Below are 19801 nucleotides of genomic sequence, written 5' to 3'. Positions count from 1 at the left end.
TAGCTGATACATCTTAAAAATATTTTTTTATTGATTTTTGGCTGCACTGGGCCTTCGCTGCTGCACACGGGCTTTCTCTGGTTGCAGTGAGTGGGAGCTACTCTTTGTTGCTGTCTGCAGGCTTCTCGTGGCTTCCCTTGTTGTGGAGCACACACTCTGGGTGCAAGGACTTCAGTAGTGGCAGCTTGTGGGCTCTAGAGGGCAGGCTCCGTAGTTGTGGTACATGCGCATGTGGAATCTTCCTGAGCCAGGGATCAAACCTGCGTCCCCTGCATTGGTGGACGGAATCTTACCCACTGCCCCACCAGGGAAGTCCTGCTTGATACCTTTTGATTTCCTTTCATACTGGGTGACTTTTACCTTGTTGAGTGCTGGGTCTTGCTACATTCCTTTAAATGGTGCTGACTTTGTTCTGGCATGTGGTTAAATTTCTTTCTTTTAAAAAAATAAATAACTTGGGAAACATGGCTCTATTTTTTTAAAACAATACTATTTATTTATTAATTTTTGACTGTGCTGGCTCTTTGTTGTTGTGTGAGCGTTTCTCTAGTTGTGGTGCACGGGTTTCTCACTGCAGTAGCCTCTCTTGTTTCGGGGCACGGGCTCTAGGACACATGGGCTCAGTAGTTGGGGCTCCTGGGCTCCAGAGCACAGGCTCAACAGTTGTGGCACACAGGCCTAGTTGCTCCAAGGCATGTGGGATATTCCTGGATTAGGGATCGAACCCATGTCTTCTGCATTGACAGGTGGGTTCTTTACCACTGAGCCACCAGGGAAACCCAGTTAAGTTTCTTGCAGATAAATTTGATTCATTTGGCTGCCTTTAAGCTTTCTTAGGTAAGGTCAAGAGCAGCCTTTACCTGGGTGCTTTAGCCCTGCTATCTTGCTTGACCCTTCTGAGCATTCTGTCCAGTGCCTCTTATACCGCAGGCTCTCCAGTCTGGCCGGTGGGGATGTGGACTCTTTTCAGCTCCATGTGAGTTCTGAAATTGTTCAGTTTACTGCTTTCTGAAAATATCTCCTTGGCCTTGCATACACAGACGAGTACAATCAGCCTTCTATATTTGCAGGTTCCATTTCCCTGGATTCAACCAACCTCGAATGGAAAATATTTGAAAAAAAAAATCCAGAAATTTCCAGAAAGCAAAACTTGAATTTGCTGCACATCAGCAGCTGTTTACATAGCACTTACATTGTAATGAGTATTATAAGTAATATGGAGATGATTTAACATCCATGAGAAGATGTTGATAGGCAAAGACTCTGCTATTTTATATGAAACTTGAGCATCCACAAATTTAGGTGTCCTGGGGAGGGAAGATGCTGGAACCAATCCCCTATGGATCCTAAGGATGATATAGTGAGTCAGAGACCCCAGGGCGTGCCCCCCTCTGCAGATCTCAAGGATTCTTTCTCTGTACAGCAGCCCCTTCTCTCTGATAACCTGTCTCACAAATTCTAGTTGCTTCAACCTCTCTGAACTCTAATTTCTGTTTTCTCAGCTCAATGAAACTGTAGAGTTTTATTTGAATTTATTTCCCTATGATAATCAAGGGACTCACCTTATTTTTTTTTTAAAGAAAATTTCTGCCCACTTTCTAATTGACAGTTGTTTTATGTATTTTATCTGATTTTCTAGTTTCAGCAGATGGAGCAATTCTGAGTCATAAGTGGAAACAGAAGCCCAGGAATTAAGCTTTAATGAATGAGGTTGATCATAAGCAAGTAAAGGAGTTAAAAAAATTTCCAATTTGTGGTACTTTCTATAAAATAAAATAATAGAAACAATGTCAGACTTTATTTTTTTGGGCTCCAAAATCACTGCAGATGGTGACTGCAGCCATGAAATTAAAAGATGCTTACTCCTTGGAAGGAAAGTTATGACCAACCTAGACAGCATATTAAAAAGCAGAGACATTACTTTGCCAACAAAGGTCCGTCTAGTCAAGGCTATGGTTTTTCCAGTGGTCATGTATGGATGTGAGAGTTGGACTGTGAAGAAAGCTGAGCACGGAAGAATTGATGCTTTTGAACTGTGGTGTTGGAGAAGACTCTTGAGAGTCCCTTGGACTGCAAGGAGATCCAACCAGTTCATTCTAAAAGAGAACTGCCCTGGGTGTTCTTTGGAAGGAATGATGCTAAAGCTGAAACTCCAGTACTTTGGCCACCTCATGTGAAGAGTTGACTCATTGGAAAAGACTCTGATGTTGGGAAGGATTGGGGGCAGGAGGGAAAGGGGACGACAGAGGATGAGATGGCTGGATGGCATCACCGACTCAATGGACGTGAGTTTGAGAGAACTCCGAGAGATGGTGATGGACAGGGAGGCCTGGTGTGCTGTGATTCATGGGGTTGCAAAGAATTGGACACGACTGAGAGACTGAACTGACCTGAAGTGAACTGAATAGTGCAGGGGAGAGAAGAGTCAAAAAAAAAAAAAACCCTCCCTCTGAGTATTAGTGAGACAGGACATGTGAATTGCTCAGCATTCTACTGACATGGGGTGTTTTATGATTTTCATATTGCTATATTCTATTTTTATGGTTCATCTTAAAATTTTTGTGTTTACTTATTTTTATTTTTAATTAATGTATATATATTTGGTGTTGTTAGTTCAGGTGTACAGCACAGTGATTCAGTTTACATATATATAAACAGGTTTTTTTTTTTTTTTGCCTTATAGATCTCTCCCTGTTCTATATATTGGGTCCTTGCTGTAGATATTATTCTTACTAAGTAAATAACACAGTGGATAAGGGTGCAGACTTGAGAGTGAGGCTTTCTGGGGTTTAGTAGTATAATCTCTATAGTATAATGAGATGCTTACTCTATTAGTCAAAAATGTAGTAATAGAAATTCAAGTGTATTTTTTTTGTGCGTTTGCATTTTGATCTGTGAAATGGAGATGAGAGTTCCTGCTCACAGATTTGCTCTGTGAATTAAACAAGCAGAAATATGTAAGGTACACATGTTACCAAGTCCAGGCTCATACTGCTCGCCATATGGCAGGTCAATAAGTAGAGAGATGAGTTGTTGGGGCAAAGCATAGAGACTTTATTCACAAAGTCCGCAGACTGAGAAGATGGCGACTGAGAGTCCCGAAGAACCAAATTACCCGAGTTAAAATTCAGACTTCTATTATACTAAAAAGGGAGGAGGTGTGGTTGGTCTTCGCAAATTTCTTGGTGTCAGAATCTTTTGGAGTTTTTGTTTTTGGCCATACCATGAAGCATGTGGGAACTTAGTTCCCTGATTAGGGATTGAACCCATGCCCCCTGCATTGGGAGTATGGAGTCTTAACCACTAGACTACCAGGAAAGCCCCAGCACTAAGCTTTACTTGGGGAACAGTTTATCTCACTAGTACCATTAGATCTGGTTTCAATTTTAATTGAATAGATGTCATTTGCTTGCTGGGTTTCTGGCAAATGGAAGTTGTGTTAAATTTTAATGTAGCTCAAGTTGGATGAGAAGGTCCCCCAGCCTCCATGCCCCAGACAACAAAGAAACACTATTTACACGTTACAGTTATAATTAAGGAAGTGCTAATAGTTAAGTAGAGGAATGAATTGGAGAAAACACATATAATTACTATTCAGTGTTGGAGCTGAGAGGTGTGAGTAAACAGGACCCAGCTGAATCGGGGGAAGCAGAAGAAGCAGGAGAGCCTGAGGGTGGGACTCAGCCTCTTTGCCCTGTCTGTCTCCCTGCCTGCCTCTCGCGTTCTCGATACGACTGTCTCTGTGTCTCCAGGCTGCGCGTGTGCTGTCGCACCCTGTCTGTCTGGCTTTCTTCAGACTTAGGTGTTTTCTTTGTCTTCTCTCTCTTTCTTACTCTCTGTTTTGCTCTGTTCCACAGCTGTGTATTCTCTCTTTGACTGTCTTTGGAAGGTTTCAGCTACATTTCTATCTTACAGCACCCCAGGCAGTGCAGGGGGTCACAGGAAGAAAAGAAACCTGCTCCCCATCCCATGGAGTTTCGTCTCTTCCTGGCTTTAATGGACTCAGTCCCCATTCCTTGTAGAACCTCCCTCCTTACACGAAGATGTAGGGATTCCCCCACTGATATCCTGTTGTGTCAGGCCTGACGGTGAACATGACTGTGAGACCCACTGCACAAACCATCTTCCCTGTATGTGGCCCCTGATCATGTACATTAAGTAGCATTTTCCACATCATGCTCTTGGTTGCCTGGTGTAATGAGGTTGCCCTGGCCATTGGGTGATGCCTGATAGAAGCTCCTTCCAAATAATTTTGGCCTCTTCCCTCAAAGCTCCCACCCAAGAGATGCCTGGAGAGTGTTTTCACAGACACACATTTTATTGACCCTCTCTGAGTGTTATCCCGTTTGAGATAACTATCCTCATATTATTCAGGGATTCATGAAGAGCTGGGTTTTGAAATCACTTAACTACTTTCTGGATAATAAATGATCAGAATCCAAAAATAGCCATCAAGAGGGGAAGAATGGGGCTGATTTCAGAGTTTTATAATACAACAGTGGGATAGAAAACCATCCTTTCAGTTGGAGTCAACATCTTGCTTGTCTCTGAGCGAAGTTTACACGTGTCTTGCCGTTTTAGGTGTCAGCAGTTGAGGTATCTGAACACAGAATAGGGTCAGAGTCCTGTTTAGAGACTGGCATCCCTGTGCCAGGGACCAGAGGATGCAAGAGTGTGACTCAGAACCTTACAAGCTGGGGGAGAGGCTGGAATGGAACATACCAGAAGCCACACATGGTCATTGCTTGGGGCTTTGGGGCTACTTGGCTGTTTCTCCTAAAATGTAATCTTCACATTTGTGTAACATCCTTTAAGGCTTTACAAATCCATCTTATATCCTAAAGCTTTTGAGTGAAGCCAAAAAATGGATTGTTAGCTCCATCCCACAGGTGAGGGGCTGGGAGGAGAGCTGAGAAGGCAGCCTGGGCAGCAGGCACATCCCCAGCTGCTCAGCAGAAGAGTGATTCTGGCCAAAATGAGGAACACTTTCCAGTAGTCATGTATGGATGTGAGAGTTGGACTATAAAGAAAGCTGAGCACTGAAGAACTGATGCTTTTGAACTGTGGTGCTGGAGAAGACTCTTGAGAGTCCTTTGGACTGCAAGGAGATCCAACCAGTCCATCCTAAAAGAAATCAGTCCTAAATATTCATTAGAAGGACTGATGCTGAAACTGAAACTCCAATACTTTGGCCACCTGATGTGAAGAGCTGACTCATTGGAAAAGACCCTGATGCTCGGAAAGATTGAGGGCAGGAGGAGAAGGGGACGACAGAGGATGAGATGGCTGAATGGCATCACCAACTCAATGGACATGAGTTTGAGTAGACTCCAGGAGTTGGTGATGGACAGGGAGGCCTGATGTGCTGCAGTCCGTGGGGTCACAGAGTTGGATATGACTGAGTGACTGAATTGAACTGAACTGAACTTCTAGCTTTCGTTTCCCTGTTTGTAAAATGAGAATGAAAATAGTAATCCTTCAATAGGGATATTTAAGGATTATATGAGATTAGTAAGAGCAATTAATACTTATCAAATGTTTACAATGTACCAGATACTACTCTGTACTGCTGTTTTGTTATTAGATGCCAATTCATATTATACTATGTTTAATCAATTATACTATGTTTAATCAATTTCATCGATTGTCCCACCAACACTTATTAAAGTAAAATAAACGTATTTTTTTTCTGTTTGGGGATCTGATCTAGGATCACATATACCTTTGTTGTGTCTCTTATTTTCCTTTAATATGGAAGTTTCTTAGTCTTTGTCTTTCAGGCTATGATATACTTGAAATATACAGACCAGCTATTTTGTAGAATGCTCTGTAATTTGGATTTGTCTGCTGTTTCTTCATTATTAGAGTCACTTTTTTTGTGGAGAGGAGAACAGGAAATGTTGCTTCCTCTTCAGGACATATGATGTCTCTTTATCTCATTAGTAGTGATGTTATCTTTGATCACGTGGATAATGTGATGTATCTAACTTTCGGTACACAAAGTTACTGTTTTTCTCTTTGAAATGAATAAGTCTCTTGCACAGAGGTACATTTACACTCTACAAATATCCTCTCTCTTATCATACTTTTAATCATCAGTAGCATCAATAGTGATTCCTACAATCATAGTAATAAATGGTGGTTGCCCGATGGTATAGTCTAATTTCATCATTCTTTTTTGCATGTACTAGTTGGAATTTTACCTTATGGGTGATGTTTTCTTTCTTCTCTGTTTGTTTATATCAGTATGGATTCAATAGCTTATTACATATTACACATAAGTTATATTATTATGATTTGCAATTACAATTATTTGTAGTGTTATAAAATTGCTCCAGGTTGGCCACTGGAGGCCTTTCAAGCTGTCTCCCTGGGTCTTTTGATATTTGTTTTATCACTTTATTACCTTCTGGGTGGATAATATACTTTAGGCTCATTGTCTGGGTACTTTCTGACCCTCAGTCCTAGAATCACCCATTTCTCTAAGGAGTTGTTTCCTTTCTTGAATGATGTTTAGAACTAAAATCTGGGTCTCAGTTCAGTTCAGCGGCTCAGTCATGTCTGACTGTTGGTGACCCCATGAACCGCAGCACGCTAGGCCTCCCTGTCCATCACACACTCCTGGAGTTCACCCGAGCCCATGTCCATCGAGTTGGTGATGCCATCCAACCATCTCATCCTCTGTCGTCCCCTTCTCCTCCTGCCCTCAGTCTTTCCCAGCATCAAGGTCTTTTCCAATAAGTCAGCTCTTCACATCAGGTGGCCAAAGTATTGGAGTTTCAGCTTCAACATCAGTCCTTCCAATGAACACCCAGGACTGATCTCCTTTAGGATGGACTAGTTGGATCTCCTTGCAGTCCAAGGGACTCTAAAGAGTCTTTTCCAACACCACAGTTCAAAAGCATCAATCCTTCTGTGCTCAGCTTTCTTTATAGTCCAACTCTCACATCCAAACATGACCACTGGAAAAACCATAGCCTTGACCAGACAGACCTTTGTTGGCAAAGTAATGTCTCTGCTTTCAATATACTATCTAGGTTGGTCATAACTTTCCTTCCAAGGAGTAAGTGTCTTTTAATTTCATGGCTGCAATCACCATCTGCAGTGATTTTGGAGCCCATAAAAATAAAGTCAGCTACTGTTTCCACTGTTTTCCCATCTATTTGCCATGAAGTGATGGGACCGGATGCCATGATCTTAGTTTTCTGAATGTTGAGCTTTAAGCCAACTTTTTCACTCTCCTCTTTTACTTTCATCAAGAGGCTCTTTAGTTCTTCACTTTATGCCATAAGGGTGGTGTCATCTGCGTATCTGAGGTTATTGATATTTCTCCCAGCAATCTTGATTCCAGCTTGTGCTTCCTCCAGCCCAGCATTTCTCATGATGTACTCTGCATATAAGTTAAATAAGCAGGGTGACAATATACAGCCTTGATGTACTCCTTTTCCTACTTGGAACCAGTCTGTTGTTCCAGTTCTAACTGTTGCTTCCTGACGCGCATACAGATTTCTCAAGAGGCAGGTCAGGTGGTCTGATATTCCCATCTCTTTCAGAATTTTCCACAGGTTATTGTGATCCATAGTCAAAGGCTTTGGCATAGTCAATAAAGCAGAAATAGATGTTTTTCTGAAACTCTCTTGCTTTTTCGATGATCCAGCGGATGTTGGCAATTTGATCTCTGGTTCCTCCCTCTGCCTTTTCTAAAACCAGCTTGAACATCTGGAAGTTCACAGTTCACGTATTGCTGAAGCCTGGCTTGGAGAATTTTAAGCATCACTTTACTAGGTGTGCTGATTGTTAAACCATCATTGCCTGTATCTAAGTTCTCTCAGCGAATGGAACTAGAAAAACCATATACATACACATACCTACATTTATATACATATAAATGTACCTACACCTGCATTCCCCCAGGAGTTCATGCTGGTGTTTCTAATTCCGACTCATGACCACACAATTCACTCTTCTTTCCATTTTTAAACTCAACTTCTCTAGCAATGAGAAACCTGGCTCTCATTATCCAAGATACATTATTTGCTCCGTCCTAGAGTACACTAAAGTAGTTTTGGAACTGCTGAACCATACTACTGTGGAAAACAAACCTAACTGGAATTCAATATGTGTTTACAGTTATTTTTATCTTTAGTCTGAGAGTATATAGTCAGAATAATGTGCTGAAAAGTTATATACAACTCCTAGATTTTCATAGCTGAAAACAATGGAGTTTTATTCTTAAAAAAAAAAGTGAGATGAGAAGCTTTGAGAAAGCATTAGATGTTTTTATAAGCCCATCAACTTTCCCTTGAGATTTACACAAAAATTCTGTTTCAGTATGTATATATGTGTCAGGGGAGTGTGTAATTTCCTTGGTTCTGTCTCATCACAACAAAAGCGATGGACCAGCGTTAAAGCCCTCGGACAGGCCCTGTCACAGCTCTTGGGCAGATCAGTGTTACAGCTCTGTGTTGCAGCTCAGTTTTATTTAGAAAATAAAGGAAAATACATCCTTGAGGCATGAGGGCATGCCGACCCAAAAGACACAGAGAGAAGAGAGAGACCCCCGGCCTTTTGGCTCCTCTTTTTATATGTTTTTTTCTCCTCCCCCTGAGCCTGTCCTATGTGAACTGGGCTAACCAGGAGTGCTGTTTGTTCCACCTGAGGTCCTCACTCAGGTCCTCGGACCTTCCTTTGTTCTATTTTCGAGGGCTTTTCCCTTCCTTGTCTTTTACCCACTGCCATTCTGGACTCCTTTTTCCTATTCTAACTACCTAACATATGGATAAGAAAATTTTTTTATTGACGTATGATTGATTTACAATATTATGTTAGTTTCAGATGTTTAGCAGAGTGATTCAATTTTATGTATATATTTTCAGATTTTTTCCATCGTAGGTTATTATAATACAAGATATTGAATATATGTGACATCATATGGTATTTGTCTTTCTCTTTCTGACCTCACTATGTATGACAATCTCCAGGTCCATCTATGTTGCTGCCACCCTTCCCTAGGTTTGTTATAGTTGTTGTGTAGTAGTTGTGGTAGTAGTTGTTTGGTGACTTTTGTGAACAAATTATGTAAAGTTTCTATTCTTTGTTGCCTGTGGCCACTGAATTCTTTGTTTGGTTAGCTTGGTGGTCAGCCAGTGATTGGGCAGAGATTCCCTTAGGCATCTGGAATCAAAGTAGCACAATCTTTACCAAGGGCCTCTTTTTAAAAATTTTTGTTTTTTGATTTTTGATCACACCCACATGGCATGTGGGCTCTTAATTCCCTAGCAGGAATTGATCTCACACCCCCTGCATTGGAAGGCAGAGTCTTAACCACTGGATCACCAGGGAAATCCCACAAGGGTCTCTTTGAATGTGCTGGGACACACTTTCAGTCCTCAGTCAGGCATTAGACGGCTCTGCCTTAGCTTTCACTTCCTGCTTCTCTATAATGGCAAAATCAACCAAGGGCAAGAGCTGAGGGCCTTCTCAGGTCTTCCTGGGCATGCACACAGCCCTATGTATAAGCATGGTCTTACAGATTCCCCAGAATATGTGTTAGCATTTCAGAGCCCCTCTGGCAATTCTGTTCCTCATCTTTTCTTATTAAAGTTATTGACGAATCTATTGTTTGTCACAACTGTTATGCACTGCTTCAGGCAGCTAGCTATGAAATTAACTAATTGCCTGTAATTGCTTTAAACAAATACCTTTAGTAAAAAGCTTTTCACAGGGAATGAACTCAGAGTCAGGTCAGATACAAAAAGCTTTGCAAATGAAATTTTCTAGGAAATACCAGACAAGTCAGGTAATGGTAATTCTTTGGGAATGAAGTTTTGAAAGATCTCCGTCCCTGGTCTGCTCTCTTCCGTGGTTTTCAGATAGTGGTATTTTTCTGTGAAAGTGGGTTGTCATTTTTCAAAGCTACTACTGAGCTGGACAGTAGGGAATGGGAGTAAATCAAGTTAAAAAGCCACAAAATTCTGTTTTTACCAAGATTCAGCCATTTTTCTTGAATAAATGCTCTCTTGGCTGCACAAGCCTTTGTTTTATTTCCAGAGTTCTGAAAAGGTGGATTTTTACTCTTTTGGCCAATTTTTAAATTTCTTTCACAGAGGACTTTTCACATGTCCTTACTTAGCCATTTTTATAGATGCCACACTAATGTGCCACATTAATGGAAACTTACCTTCATAAAGGAATATAAATATGCTCTCAAGACATAAAACCTAGAGCTGGCACAAATGGGAACAGAATGAAAGAGTTGCATTTTGATAGACGGTGAATTTTTAGCAATCTCTGGCACCAGGGGATGATTTAAATGTAATATTTAAGAAGACAAATTGCTTTCTCATTGTGCCAGAGGCAGGTAGACGCTGCCTTTGGGATTTTTGAAAGGCTGTTTCTTGGTGGACACTGGAAAACATGGTTGCAAACATCTCAGCCACACATGAGAAAGCTAAAGAAGGAACTGTGGTTGCAAATGTATTTGAAATAAAAGCAACAATCTCTGAAGATTGGTTGTGATTTGTTATGAAACATAAAGTCACCTACCTTGAAACTCAGTTTGGGAAAATTATTATAATGTCTTTAAAGGCTGTGAGCTTCTTCCGTGTAGAGACTGATATTTATTTTTGTCTTGTCTCTTTCCCTAGAGCCCAACATGGTGTCTAAACTCGTGTGTATTAGTCAAGACTTTCAGTTGCAAGTGATAAAAACCCAATTAAAACTGGCTTAAATAAAACAGTTTATTTTGTATCTCTAAATTTCCAAAGATAACAGACCCAGATGAAGCTGGATTCAGGAACCCAGAAATCTTTCCCAGGAATCTGTTTCTTTTCCTTTCTGTTGTCTCTGATTTCCTTTGGGTTTCAATCTTGAATCAGTCTTTGTGGACATGGGCCTAGAATACCTTGATGGACCACATTTGGTTCATCTGCTCATTTGTGAAGCCTGATTTAACGGCGTGGGTCAGCACCTTCCAAGTCACATTCATTGATAGGAGAGCGGGACCCTTGGGGAGTTCACAACTTAATGAGTAGCCAGAGATTAAAACGTAAACACAAAATAAATATACAGTGACAGCTGCGGTTATTACCTTGCAGGACAGACTAGATGCTACGACAGATGATAATACGGTGCTAGCTCACATTGTAGCAGGCAGAAAAGCCCCGTTTCTCCAAAGAAGTGGACATATATGCTGAGAGCTGAAGGATGGAAGCAACAGTGAGGTGTGTTTGGGGTTGGAGAGCTCTGCGTATGTAAGGGCAGAAGGCATGAATGGGGTTTACTCTTGGAAGAACAGAAAAGACCTCTGTGAGGCTTGACTGTGATGACGGACAGCAGGAAGGGGGAAAGAGGGAACTAGGGAGGTGGACGAGGGTCAGGTCCCTACACATCTGTGAGTTTGGACTTCATCTTAAGAACCCTAGGATGCTTTCAAAGAGTTTTAATCTAGGAGAGAAATAATCTGAATTCTATTAAAACTTAAAAAAAAAGATTATCTCCAACTGCTGTGAAGACTGTGGACACAGGAAGGTCAGTTAGGGGCCAGTGGCAGTTGACTGAGTGGGGGGATTCTCCTTCCATGGAGGAACTGATTCTGGGGTTGACAGGATATTGACAGATGGAGGGGGGGTGCTTCCCTGGTGGTCCAGTGATTGAGAATCTGCCTGCTAATGCAGAGGACAGGTTGGATCCTGGCTGGGGAACTAAGATCCCATCTGAGGCTGGGCAACTAAAACTCCCGTCCACCACAGTTACTGAGCCTGAGTGCTCCACAACTAGAGAAGCCCCCTCACCACCCAATGCCGCCGCAATTTAAAAAAGGAAAAAATAAATAAAGAATTTGACAGATGGGAGACAAGTTAGGAAGACAGAACCTACAAAACTTTGAGTGATGTCAGAGGAGGAGAGAAATTAACATGGTGTTGGTTTCACGATACCTGAGCTTGGCTGGGAAATTTCTGGGGGTGCTTAGTGGTTTGAGGAAAGATGGTGTTGGTGGTCAGCTCAGGAGTGTGGAGGCTTACAATCTGCTTCCAGTTCTCTTCTGCTCTGTGTGCTGCTGTCTTTCCTGATTTGAAACTAAAATGAAGGCTGTGTTCATTATGTGAATAAGCTCTGAAAATACGGCATCGTTTACCAAAGATTTGGCCAGTATCAAAAAGGACGCTTGCGTGTGTGTGAGGGGTGTCTGGAGGGCACAGACAGTTTTTTAAATTGTAGAGCAACTACTAAGGTTGGAGGTGGCTTGATGGTCACTCCTCCTGGGACTAATGGGCATGCCTGCGGCTGACACGGGTCCTCTTCTTTCTCGCACAGGACTCGGAGGTTCTGAACACGGCCATTCTCACTGGAAAGGCTGTTTCAGTTCCCGTCAAGGTGGTGGCGGTTCAAGAGGATGGTTCAGTGGTGGACGTGTCAGAGGCTGTGGAATGCAGGTCTGCAGATGAAGACGTCATCAAGGTACAGTGGGTTTTACTTCCAGATGCCCAGGCGTTTGGGCCTTTCCTTCCCATTCTGTCACATGGTGCTCTGAGCATCCCAGGCTCCCAAGGGCAGAACCTGGATGGGGGTGCTGATGGGGAGCAGTGGGGATGCTGAGGGGGTAGTGATGGGGATGCTGATGGGGAGTGAGGGGGGTGCTGATGGGGAGTGAGGGGGGTGCTGATGGGGATGATGGGGATGCTGAGGATGGAGTGATAAGGGTGCTGAGGAGGGAGTGAGTGATGACAGGGACTTGCCTGGGATCAGAGACAGCTGGGCGCACTGTTTCCCTCCCCCGGGATGGAGGAGGGGGCCCCTTTTCTCCTTTTTCTCACAGGACAGTATTTTCCGAAGTTTAGCAATCTACCTGCCATCTTCTCAATTTTTGCCAACATCCTGTGCCAAATAATGTAATTTACTCAACATGTTTTCTTTAAATGCCTTACTTTTTCAACATTAAATATCTTAAATGTCTCATTAGAAGACAATAAAATCCATTGTAAAACCAATTAGCTTGATGTACTAATTTTTCCTTAATATACATGAAAATAAATGATGATTAACTTTTTAAAAAGTCCATCCATGTGCCCCCAACTTCACTGGGGTATCAGTGGGACATAGCTCACAGTTTGGAGAATCTGGTCATGGATTATTTCTGCTGCATTTTCCATCCAATTAGCTGGATTTATGGCTCCAAATACAGTCAGGAACCAGCCCATGATTTTTTTCTCCATATTCTTTGCAGGGGTCTGTTTAAATCACTGAATTCAGAGTTTCTGCCAATTTTTTCTTGGCTCACTGGTTGGCAGTTTCCTTTTGCAGCTCAGAACCCCAGGAGAAAGGACTTCCATCTTTAGAGAGATCCTTTCTCCTTTAAGCTGCTAAGAGAGCTCCTAGGTCCTGTGTCTTCATTAATTTAAAAAAATACAGTAATGCTGAATTCTGCCTTCTTTCCATTCTACTGGCTGCTGTTCAGAGGTTGAATGAAACTTGGTCTCCATCTGAAGAACTTTGAGGTAGACAGAAAATCCTGCAAGGGTTTCCCTGTGGTGGACAAGATCTGGGAGGGCTTGATTCCTTCTCATGGTGACCTGCAGGAAGCTGTGCCTTATGCCAGAGATGGCTTTTTTGATAAGGAAGAATTGATGTGAGTTCTAATTAAAATTAAGAAAAAAATTAATCTTTAATCCTGGCAGGTCTTGGACTCCATGGGCAGGTTTGATTAAACAAATCTGAAGCCTTCTATATTCAGAATCTAGAAAGATCTGAGCCAAGTCATACAGATTCATCTGTGGAGAATGAAAAATACTGATTCATTGTCCTTGGTTGCCTTTGATAACGCATGTTATTTACCATCCCCCTCCTCATCATTCCAGAAGGGAGACATTAGTGATGGCACCTGGAGATGGCATCTGTGTGGTTATGCTACCATGGGCTCAAACAGATGGCTCAGCTCTGTAGTCCCCTCAGCCACATCCCTTCTTGAGAGCCTGGTGTGGAGCCCCCCGGTGCAGGACCCTCACTCTCCTGTCCTGGAGAGCTCTACCTTACATAGGCAAGGCCAAGTTTGTGGTTCCCGTTGTTGCCTTATACTTGGTTATTTCCCCTTCCCAGAAATATACTAAAAGTATCCTCCACCCAGCCTGATAGGGGAATTGCTTTGGGAGGCAGTAGTTTTTGGTTCAACTATAACTTTCGTGGCCACATGAAGATGGGGCTTCCATCTAGCAAACTGTGGCCTGATCTTGGCAAACCAGAGGGTGCACGTCATGAAGCTCAGGGCTGCCATAAGACGTTTTTTTGTAGGGAGCCCGGGCTCTGTTGCAGATTCTGGGGCCTGGGTCAGTGGAGGGGGATTCATTCAGTGGCCGTGATGCACTGGTCACAGCTCTCGTGTCCACATTTGTCACACATTCTGTCACAGCACTAAGGTTACAGTGTCAGCCTCGGAGCTGTCCTCTGGCCTCAGCATCACCAGGGGCACCCCAACGATGTGGATGTGCCTTAACACTCCGGGGAGAGACACCCTTGGTCTGTGGAGGTCACCGTGTCACTTCTTCACGGTCCAGGAGACTCTGTGACTCCCCAGGGAAAGTTGTGCAGGTTTCACCAAAGATCGTCATGTGATGGAAATTCTGAGCGTTAGCATGATGACTTGGGTAAGGGAGAAAAAAATGAATTTAGAAAGGTGTAAGTTGTGGTGATGTCCAAATTGGCTTCTTTGATTTGGGACTTTGGGGGAACTGAATCTGAAAACATAAAGAATTTTGAAGGGCTGGAACCTTGGCAAGATTGGAAGGGATCAATGTCACATTGTAAGCTGACAACTCCTTCCATGTTAAAAAAAAAATAGAAGATGCATATTAGTTGTGTGTGTGTGTGTGTGTGTGTGTGTGCAAGAAACCGTGGCGCTTTTGTTCACAGTGAGATCTGATGAACCAACTGTATTTTTAATGAAGTATAGTTGGTTTGCAATATGATACAAGTTTCAGGTGTACAGCATGGTGATTCAGCATTTTTACAGATTAACCTCCATTAAAAGGTATTACAAGGTCACGGCTCTAATTCCCTATGGAACCACCTGTCTGAAGAGACTGCCACAGGTTGATACAATTTTTGTTGGCATTAATGGGTGTGGGACCCCAGAACAGAGGTCCCAGGTGGGCAGACTGGAGGCTGTATCTGATTCAGGGGTGTGCGTGTGCTTATTAAATTTTCTGCCACCCTGTAAAAATTGGCTAATTGTATAGACATCTGGATTTCCAAGTTCTTATGAAATTCACAAGGTCAGATAGCCCTGGGCCCACACTACTCCCTGTGACCCTTGACCTGGAAGTGACCAACGGACACCCCTGTGTGTAAGCCCTTGCACCCAAATCACCACAGACTCCACCCCTTCCTCTCGTCTCCCTGCCGGAGGTGGATGGACGTCTGTGATTTCTCACCACACTTGTACTGTTGGTTTTCTGATAGTAGGTTTCAGAGGAAAGGGAACTACTTCTTGTCCCCTGGTCTCTATAAGTCACGGATGATAGATGTCCCTTGTCACTCTGATAGAGAAGTCCATGTCTTTCTAGGCATAAGAGGAAGCCTGGAAATTGGATTGTGTTCTGTCAAACAGTGTCTGAGGGGCTGAGAGTCCTTAAGATCAAACCGCAGGAGAAATGATTGAAGGAGCGTGAGTGTTGAGCCCGGTGATGAGAAGAAAAGGCCCCGGGAGAGGTGACGAGGAGGATGTGACAGCTCTTTTGAAGTCTTTTGAGAACCATCCTCTGGAATACGGAGGAGATTTGTGCTTTTTAGGTTCCAAGAGTGGAAGTCAATAGGGAACTACTTGGGCTCAACATAAATAAAAATAATGCAGAGTGAGTGAGTTTGGGAGGTTGGTAAGCTTTCAGACAGGTGATGTCCATTCAGATGCTGACTCCATGGGGAGCACCTTTATGAGCTAGTAGCAAAGTATCATTCAAAGTATCATTCCTATGGCTTTCCCATCATGAAGTCAGTTGATAATTGACTTTTTCTGAATTTGAAAGACTTATTTCCATCCTCATAACCTGGAAGGCCTATGTATCCGTTTCCTCTTGGTGCTGTAACAAATCAACATGAACTTAGTAGCTTCAAACAAAACACATTTATTATCTGATAGGATGGGAGGTCAGGACCCTAAAATGGGTTGCTTGGCAGGGCTGCCTTGCTTCTGGAAGCTCTAGCAGAAAATCTATTTGCCTTTTCCAGCTTCTGGAGACTGCCTGCATTTCCCGACTATGGCCCCCTCTTCCAAGTCAACACTGTAGCATCTTCAAATCTCTCTCTCTCTGACCACTGGTTCCATCATCACCTCTGTTTCTCTGACTTTGACCCTCCTGCCTGTCTCTAATAAGGACCTTTAGGCTCACCTGGATAACCCAGCTCCGGGCTCCTCACCTCTGGGTCCCAGAACCGGTATCTCCTATCAGACCAGCAGCAACATTAGATTAGAAATACAGTGCACAACAAATGTAATGCATTTGAATCATCCGAAACCACCCCCTCCACTCCTGGTCCATGGAAAAATTGTCTCCCACGAAGTTGGACCCTGGTGCCAAAAAGGTTGGAGACCATGAACCCAGATACTCCTTTCATCTCAAGGTTCTTTTCTCAGTTACATCTGCAGTCTCTTTGGCACATGTATTAGTTTTCTGTAGCTCCCATAATAGGTTCCCACAAACTCAGTGGCTTGAACAAATTTGTTCTCTTACAGTTCTGGAGGCCGAAAGTCTGAAATCAAAGTGTGGTCGGGGCCTCTCTTCCTCCAGAAGCTCGAGGGGAGGATCCTTTCTGGCCTCTTCCAGCCTCTGGTGGCTCCAAGTGTTCCTGGGCTTGTACCCATATCCTTGCAGTCTCTGCCTCTGTCTTCACATGTCTTGCCCTTGTGTCTCCGTGTGACCTTATTCTCCTGTAAGGGCACTTGTCATTGGATTTAGGGGCCATCGTAATTCAGAATGATCTCATCTCAAGATCCTTAGGTTAATTATATCTGCCAAAACCCTGTTTCCAGGAACTTTCCTGGTGGTTCAGTGGCTAATACTCCAAGCTCCCAATACAAGGGGCCCCAGACTCGCTTCCCAGTTGGGGAACTAGGTCTGGTATGCTGCAATGAATATCAAAGCTCCTAGGTGCCTCAGCTAAGACCTGGCACATCAAATAAAATAAATAATAAATAAGTATGTTTAAAAGACCCTGTTTCCAAATAAGGTCACATTCATGGTGCCGGGGGCTAGAACATGGATGTATCATTTTGGGGTCACAATTCCAACCCCCATGTAGAGTGACATATTCTGAAAATTAAGATCCAGACAGCTCTGGGGGGTCTTTATGCTGCCAGAAAGGCTTCCCAGATGATGCATTGGTAAAGAATCCGCCTGCCAATGTAGGAGATGCAAGATACATGGGTTCAATCCCTGGGTCGGGAAGGTCTTCTGGAGGAGGAAATGGCAACCCATTCCAGTATTCTTGCCTGGGAAATCCCATGGACAGAGGAGCCTGGCAGGTTACAGTCCATGGGGTTGCAAAGAGTCGGATATGACTGAGCAACTGAGCAGCAGCAACATGCTTTCAGAAACAACACATTTTCTGTTCTTTGCTAAGTTTCTTTAAAGGTCTTCAGAGGAAGGAAGAAAAATGCAATTTCCACATTGTAATTATGATTTAATCTTTGAGTGTCTATCTTCCTGACTAAGTGATGGCCTCCTGTTTTCATGTGTCAGTAGCTGTATTGTTTGTCAGCGAGCTGTGGTCTCCAGAACCACAGAAGCCTGGCATACGTCACCAGCAGGCGATGAACTCATTCACGCTTGGAGAGAAATCAATGTAAACTCACGCTGATCTTGAAGAGAGTACCCTCCAACTTTTGGCTGCAATAATTAAGTTTCCAGCCTTCTGATATCAGCTGGACTTGCAATAATGAGATGCTAAAGGCCTCATAAAAGGGAATTAACATTTTAAAGCCTTCTCTGCCCCAGGGAAGGTCTTTATTTCCAAGCTTGGTCTGCAAAGGGCAAGGGTAGGCAGCGGATGTGCTGTTGAAAAGAAAACATAAAGTTTTCTGCTGCTGGTGTGGGGTCACTAAACAGAGCCCAATGTTACCTTTGGAGAACGCAGGAAGCTTTGAGAGAGCAGCTGCATTTCTTAGGTTATCACGTAGCCCCTGCAAAATGCTGTGTGACCTGATTTTCTTAAGTGGTTGGATTCACAGAGGCATGAGGTGGCAGGGTGGGCATGTCCTGAACATGTTCCTTAGAGACGTGGTGTGCATTGATGCCACTGAGCCAGAGACATAACGATTCAGGTGGACAGGATTGGACAGGTGTGGTAGGTAGTGGGATCTGCAGGCCAGGGATGAAATTCTGCATTGGTGAGCTTTGCTTTGTTTTGGTTGCAAGTAATAGGAATTCAGGGCTTCCCAATGCAGAAGACCCAGAAGACTCAGGTTCAATCCCTGGGTCGGGAAGATCCCCTGGAGGAGTAAATGGCAACCCTCTCCAGTTATCCTTGCCTGGAGAATCCCATGGACAGAGGAGCCTGGCGGGCTACAATCCATGGATTTGCAAAGGGTTGGACATGACTGAGCTACTAAACAACAACAACAGTGGAAATGCAAATCCAACCGTCTTAGGCCGAAAGGGAGAAATATTAATACACTGACGTGCAACCAAAAGAGCCATGATGACTTCAGGTGAAGGTGTATCCAGAGATACATCTAGACTTAGTTTCTCCCCATCTCTCATTTCTGCCTTCTTCTGTGTGGTTTTGTGCATCTTTTCCCGTGCTCATGCTGCCTCCTGGGCCCAGCAACCCTCCGCCACTGCCTGTACCTGGAGAAAGCTCAGTTGTCTTCTGGACGTGGGTCTGCTCTGTGCTGCCACCTTCTTCCTGCTGTTCTGCATCTCCAATCCATGCCCCCCGCCCCGCCACCGCCGCAGTCCTCACCTCTGTGCTTCTGTCCCCTCTGTAGACGTGTGTATTAGGGACTCGGTGCATTGTGCGTCCGTGTGCAGGGGGCAGGTTTGGCCCTTGAAGGCAGGTCCATGTCTTACTTCTCTTCCTGCCCTGAAGGGTCTGTTAGAAGGAGCAGTGACACCCACCACAGCCCGTGGTGACCCTAGGCCAGACTCTGTTCCCCTGATTTTAAACACATTATAGCCTGCAATGTACCTAGCAGCCCCACAGAGTAGGTCCCAGTATTATCCCATTTTACAGCCCAGAAAACTGAGGCTGGAGAAGTTTTAAGTGTCTAGGTTGTGCATAAATATTAGTCCATTTCGTGTCCAAATTTATGGTGCAGAAAAGTAGATAAACAGTCCCTTCCTACTTCTTATCATTTAAAGACAGAATTAAAGACAGATGTTTCTGAAAATCTAGATTTTTATGCAAGATTTTTGACTTTTCAATGTTGGCACATCATCCAGTGGAAAGAGATGTGCAAATGCCCGGGGTCTCTCGTTCTCACCTCTGTGTGTCCTGCGCTGTAGGAGCAGGTTCACTAATGAAAGATGGGGCCCAGTCACAGGTGAGAGTGAGATTGAGGACCTTGTGAGGACCCCACGATGTTGATGAAGTGGGTTCAGAACAGTCTCTGCACTGACTTACCTTGAAAGGGTCCTTGTCTGCCATGGGCTCCAACAAGCTTCCAGAGAAACCCTCAGATGGATCCTAATTTTATCAGAAGGAGATGGAGAGAAATCCCAGAGCAGTTTAAGCCCATTTCTCTCTTTCAGCGATGCTTGGCAAATTTTCCTCCAGAAAACACTGTTCTTCTATTTCTGGGCATGAATTTCCT

The 19801-nt window shown here is 43.6% G+C and overlaps 1 protein-coding gene across 1 annotated transcript in view; it reads left to right on the top strand.

The window, feature by feature from the left end:
* Nucleotides 1-19801, top strand: part of LOC129629744 (transmembrane protein 132B) — a 224465-nt gene that overhangs the window by 175697 nt on the left and 28967 nt on the right. The window contains exon 4 of the mRNA XM_055549950.1: nt 12316-12459. Coding sequence (XP_055405925.1) covers nt 12316-12459 — 144 coding nt within the window. The remainder of the gene's footprint in view (nt 1-12315; nt 12460-19801) is intronic.

The sequence above is a fragment of the Bubalus kerabau genome, chromosome 16, assembly GCF_029407905.1.
Source record: "Bubalus kerabau isolate K-KA32 ecotype Philippines breed swamp buffalo chromosome 16, PCC_UOA_SB_1v2, whole genome shotgun sequence".
Classification (NCBI taxonomy): domain Eukaryota; kingdom Metazoa; phylum Chordata; class Mammalia; order Artiodactyla; family Bovidae; genus Bubalus; species Bubalus kerabau.
Note: the sequence above shows the minus strand (reverse complement) of the source record. Positions and strands in the feature narration are given on the sequence as shown.